This window comes from Pygoscelis adeliae, unplaced genomic scaffold (genome assembly GCF_000699105.1).
Source record: "Pygoscelis adeliae isolate BGI_AS28 unplaced genomic scaffold, ASM69910v1 Scaffold218, whole genome shotgun sequence".
Taxonomy (NCBI): domain Eukaryota; kingdom Metazoa; phylum Chordata; class Aves; order Sphenisciformes; family Spheniscidae; genus Pygoscelis; species Pygoscelis adeliae.
Window position 1 is genome coordinate 3,243,758 of NW_008825433.1, and position 5,713 is coordinate 3,249,470.

Here is a 5,713-nt window from a genome sequence, read left to right on the forward strand (position 1 = left end):
TTCATTGCGCCCTTTTGCATTATAATGTGCGTCATTTTTCGTCTGAAGTGCACCGTAATCCAGCTGCGAAACCTTGCTTGCCGTGGCTGGCATATGGAATAGACTTATCAGCCAGCTCACAAGGGCAGTATGATAGGAAAACCCGCAGCACACAACGAGCCTTCTGGCCCCAGCAGACTAGGGCAGTGGCAATGGCTAACTAAAGCCAAGCTGCGTTGCTCCAGTGGCTTCCCTCAGACCTGCCAGCTCCAAAGGGAAAAGTGAGTGATACAAGATGAGAGCTGAGTGGAGGTGGCACCAGCCACAACAAAAGCTATTCTCAAAACAGCTCGAAATTAAACCTAACAAAAACAATGTGGTCTCTAGAGTAAGCAAGGGGGTTCATTTTCATGGCTGGGGCTCATTCCAGCACGATGTGTGGTGACTGCATCTTTGCCAGGCTGGTCCGAGGCTGCACTTTCACACCTGGACTGGCTATTGTCACTGCAGGTTGTTCCAAAGAGATGAGGAAAACAGTTAAAAAAATAAATATATATGTTAATTAGAGGCTTTTTGACAGGAATGGAGGCGATACCATGTGCCTGATAGATTCTGGGGAAATGCATTCATACCTGGACAGCCATGAACTTACAGAGGGCTGTGGGCACCCCTACCACCCAGTACCTGCAGGGAGCAGGCACCATCAACTCTTCCCCTTCTCTAAAAGGCAGATGGCCAACCTAAAAATTGCCAGGGAGGGGGCCAGGTAAGCAGCCAAGTCTCCCTGAGTTTGGGGTGATTTCAATGGGGTACTGCCAAGCTGCTGAAGGGTTCAGCAAATGCTTTGGAGGCCTGAAATCTGGAGCAGCAACTCATATGTGCCTCCACTGGAAAGACCTGCAGCTGGGCCACCCGCCACATGGAAAAGTATGGCGTCTCTGGCTGCAGCTTTGCAGCACCGAGCTCCCCCAACCAGCCACAGCCGCTGAAAGGGCTCAGGGAAGAGTGAGCTCTTTGCACCTGCAACTGGGGGCCCAGCAAAACCAGAGCTGGATGCTCCCTGACGCAGCGGTCAGTGCGGTTATGGTCACTGCCAGACCACATCTGCTCCATTAGGCAAGAACAAGTGGCCCAGGCATGGTGTGACACTGGGGGCTGTGCTGGGAAAGGGGACTGAGCCAGCCCCAGCGAGGAGAATGGGGCGGTGGTGGGCAGTCTGTTCCCTTGCAACACAGGTGCCCGGGCCAGCCTGAAGCAGCCTGCTCCTCCCAGGGCTGCCCTGCAGGACAGGGGCTCCAGGTGGCCCTACAGTGGGATGAGAGGCAGTGTCTGGGGCCGTGGCAGCCCAGAGCAGCCACGTGGTTGCTTCCCAGGCTGAAGTGCAGGGTCAGGCTCTGAGCTTTGCCCCTGCGGGATCTGGGCACCAGCTGGAGCTGGGATGCCAGGGATCACACATGCACTTCTGCTGCAGTAGTCCCCAGCTTGCTGGCGAGCCCTTTATGAAAACACCCAGAGATCCCCATCACAGCCCAAGCTTCTGAGAGGGGAACTCTGATGCCCTCAGACATTTATGTGCACACCAGCAGCTCTTCTCTTCCACGTCCCCAGGGAGAGCATCCCCATCTCAACCAGTGAGGAGGCCAAGCAAGCTGGCCGACCCCCAAGCCTGCCCTGCTGCCCTGCTGCCTGATGACTTTCCCCATCTGAGCCTGAAGGCTGCCTCCCATCACCCAGGCATGGCTGGGCTGTCCTAAGCTCCCGTCTAGACAAAAAGGGCTCAGCAGAACGACATTGGTCAGTGTGTGGCGGGGGGGACCCTGGAAGCACTAGAGCTGGAGGGGACCAGCAAGAGGATGAGGGATCAAAATCTCCCCCTCCAGAGGGTGTCAGGTAAAAAGAGAGCAGAGTCGTCGATTCCAGGTGTGGGTGAGTGGAAGAGGAGGCGCTTCATCTCGGGGCAGGGGTGCAGGCACTGGGGACACAGCATCAAGGGAGGGAGAGCAGTTACAGTCAGGGGCAGCAGGAACGGAGAGCCAAGGACAAGCCGTACCTGCACTTCCCATCCTGGTCACAGCAGCCGTGGGCGAGATTACAGCGCTCGCTGCAGTCATCACCTACAAGGCAGGAGATGGGTGGAGGTGGGTTAAGCAGAGACCATAGATGACTCCAGATCTGCCCATGGCCCTGCTGGCTCACAGCTTCTTTTTTCCTTCCTAAGTGCTCAGCTTTCCCTTCCCCAGAACTGTAAGGTGGGGGACCTTCCTTTCAATGGCTGGATGCCACACGAGAGATGAGGATTTCGCAGTCACCCAAGCAGCAATAACACTGCCTTTATTGAGAAATGGGACCCTGCTTCAAAACTACCCGGTCTCTGATCATCTTCCCCATCCTCTCTCTGCTGCCTCCCTTAGACTTCGGCCCCTTCTGGGCAAGAGCTGGGGTTGCCTGTGCATTAAGGCAACCTGTGTAATAGGGCCTGACCCACCTGGGACCTTGGCCCCAAGCAAGTATGGTGGGAAAGCTCAGGGCCAGGTACTGCGAGGGGCACAAAGGGACCAAGGATGGAAATGGAAAGAATGGCTCCTCTTTATCTCCCAGGATGTCCCCATCCCCAGGGACAGCTATTGGCACAGAGCGGTCTGGTCGGGGCTTCTGCCCTCCACCAGGACCCAGCTGCCAGCACTCCCCCTCCGGCACGGGGAGGCAGGACCGGGCATCGCGTGGGGCCAGGTATCCAGTTCTGTTTATTTATTTAAAGGCCACAGAAACTGTAACTGAGCCATGGCCTCACCGTGCCACTTCTCATCCTCCGCTCAGTGCTGGCCTGCTTTCTCCAGCCAGGTGTCCCCTTTCATCTCCACCTTGCCCTCTCCCCCATCACTTGCTTGCATCTTAGCTCCATGGGGAGCTGGCTCTCTCCAGCTCCATGGGCAGTAGAGCTACAGCAAATGTCAGGAGGCAGGGGGTTTCTCCAGGAGCCCAGCGTGATCCCAGGCCAGGCCCAGGAGATGAATGCCCTTACCTGGCTGAGCCCCTCCATCCCAGACCGGGGCAGATTAAAGCCCCCTTGCCAAGAGGCGCACTCAGGCTTTCCTCAAGCCACATGATGTGCTGCCTAGGAAGCGAGCAGGGGGAGAAATCCCCCATGCATGCATTTTTTCTGCAGTGAGGCAGAAAGTCCCACTGCTCAGGATAAAAGCCTCCCAGAACAAGCCACCATGGAGCTGGAGCAGCATCCTGGGATTGCTCAGCCCAAGCCTGGGTATTGTTGCCTTTCCTATTCGTAACCATCTCTCCCAGCAGATGGCTTTGGGAATTCATCGCTTATCCAGAGTCGGGGAGAGCAAACTAATCTTTGGGAAGGGATTTTGTCTCACGGGATCCAGGATTAGCCATTCAGTTTTGGGATCTTCTTTCCCCCTCACCGTGCCTCTCCAAACAGGCTCATCGGTTCAGTGACCCATTCACCCTAACTGTGAGAGACAGAGCAGCGGGACCTCTCACTGCCAGTCTCCTCACGCATCGCCGCCCCCATGGGCACCAGAGCAGGGGTCTCTGTGGTTGCCACCAGTCGCCCCCCAGGTACTGGATGACTGAGCAGCATTTTCTGGTCTTCCAGGTCAGGCCAGCTCTGTTTTGGATGGAGAACTGAGGAGACTTCAGCAATGCCAAGGACAGGTTTGGAAAGATGGATGTAAGAGAGAAGGACCCATGTCTACAGAGACTTACCTTGGGCAAGCTGGTGATGGGCTAAGAGGATCCAAACCAAGGACATGAGCTGGAGACAGAAGCTCCTGAGCATGGTCAGCGTGGCCCCACCGAGATGAACACCTACAGAGAGAAAAAGAGTAAGCTCAGAAAAATCCCCTGGCTGACACTGCAGCTTCACTTCACGCATCCCTTCCTCTCTGCTACCTGGGAGTTTTGAGTTGAAACATCCAGTTTTGTACGGACTTGTCACTGCACTCCTCTCTGTCTTTCCAGACTCCTTCCTCTAAGGCAACGTTGGAGCACTAAGAATCAAAGAGCCTTTTAACATGCCTGTATGGGAGAACTGAGTGCACGCACTCAGGCTCAGGCTGTTAGACCGCATCTTGGAGCACCTGCCCCTGCTAGCTGCTGTCAAGAGAGCAGAAGCCTCCAGAAACACCAGTCCGGTTGTGGGGACCTTCATCTTCCCTCCCTAGGTCTGGGAAGATGAAGGTTAGCCCTGTGCTAAGCAAGCTCCCTGCAGTGCATGTTCAAATGAATAGGTGGGCTGAGCCTTTTTACAGAGCCCAGGCTGCTTTTCAAGCCCTTCAGGAGGGCACAGAGTCAAGTAGATCCAGCAGATGAGCAGGCGGTAAACAACAGCCCTATTTCATTTTCCAAGCAAGGGAGTGAAGCGATAGGCACTAGACCCAGGCTGCAGCCCCAGGTAGGAAAGGCAAACACGCACCCCTGGCTAGGTGCGGTCCTTTTCCTCGGCTGTCCTGCAGAGAGCCCCGTCAGCCCAGGGTTCCTGCACCCATCTATTTTCCGACTGCCTCCTGCCCTCTTCAAGTGCCATTAAATACTTTCCAAAAATGCTTCATTCCCTCCCAGCCTCCTGGGGTTGTTAAGGGCAGGAAATTCGAGGGTGATATCATAAATATATTACTATAATGAGATGGGAGGGGTTAAACAGTTCTGCTAGAAGAGTGGTGAAGGTATGGAGCAGACTCCATCCAGCTGCATGGGTATGATGGACAGGGGCCATTCCACTTTCAGCTGGACTCTAGCTCGGGAAGTTTGTGTTGGGTCAAGAGTTGCATGAAAGGCTTCTCAGATGGGGGGAGAAGTCCTCCCCTCACACACACACGTACACATGCCTTGCAGGAAGATGTGTTGGGGTCCCTGCTAAGGGCTTCACCTGCCTGGACCAGATAAAATAGCCCACAAAAAGCAATGATGTTGCTCAAAGCATCTCTCCAGCAAACAAACCATCACCTACGAAGGATGCAGCATTTTCAGAGGGGCTACAGGATGTTCCTGTCACTGCTCCAGCCAAATCACAGCGTGGACTGCTGCATCCTCCCTCCCCACGGTCCCCTTGTCACCACGCTCGCAGGACCCTCCTTCGCCTCCTGCCCCAAAATGCTGGGACGCTGGGCAGTGGCAAACAGCTGCTGCATTTCAGTGGAGGGTGAAGCAATTCCTATGAAACTTACAAAATAATTTAGGGCTGAACGGTTGGTGTCCTGTTCCTTCAGGGCTGCGAGGAGCTCAACCGCCGACCACATGTCATTGCAAAGGTCGTTTCCCCCACAGCTCCCCACAGCCTCCTCACTCGAGGTGCAGCCTCTCAGACCTCCTGACATAGCCGCCACGGGTGCTGCTCCCAGCGCCCACCCAGGGGGCACCCTGAAGCCCGGCAAGGCGGGGCATCCCCGGGGGCAGCCGGTGCCCGAGGGAGCTGTGAGCAGCACCCGGGCAGGCCTGGCTTTGGGTCACAGGGACATGGGGGAGGGAGCTCCCTCCATCCCACTCCTCCGCTACGGCCTGGCTGGGTTGGGGGCTACCCGCTCCCCAGGGGCTGCGGGCTATTAGGGATGCCCCCGGGAGCTATTAACCTGCCCCTCGGGGGTATTAGGGACCTTCGTACGGTTGGGGGCTACCAGGGACAACCCCAGGAGGGGGGCTGTCAGGCATTGCCCCCTGGACTGGGGGTATCAGGGACCCCTCTGGGCTGGGGGTCCGGGGGCAGGGGTGGGAA

The 5,713-nt window shown here is 56.3% G+C and overlaps 1 protein-coding gene across 1 annotated transcript in view; it reads right to left on the reverse strand.

The window, feature by feature from the left end:
* DLK2 (delta-like 2 homolog (Drosophila)) overlaps nt 1-3,781 on the reverse strand; it is a 6,540-nt gene extending 2,759 nt beyond the window's left edge. Inside the window, exons 1-2 of the mRNA XM_009331054.1 lie at nt 3,709-3,781; nt 2,030-2,093 (exon numbers count right to left, since the gene is read on the reverse strand). Of these exons, the coding sequence (XP_009329329.1) occupies nt 2,030-2,093; nt 3,709-3,781 (137 nt within the window). The remainder of the gene's footprint in view (nt 1-2,029; nt 2,094-3,708) is intronic.
* Between the last annotated feature and the right edge of the window lie 1,932 nt (nt 3,782-5,713).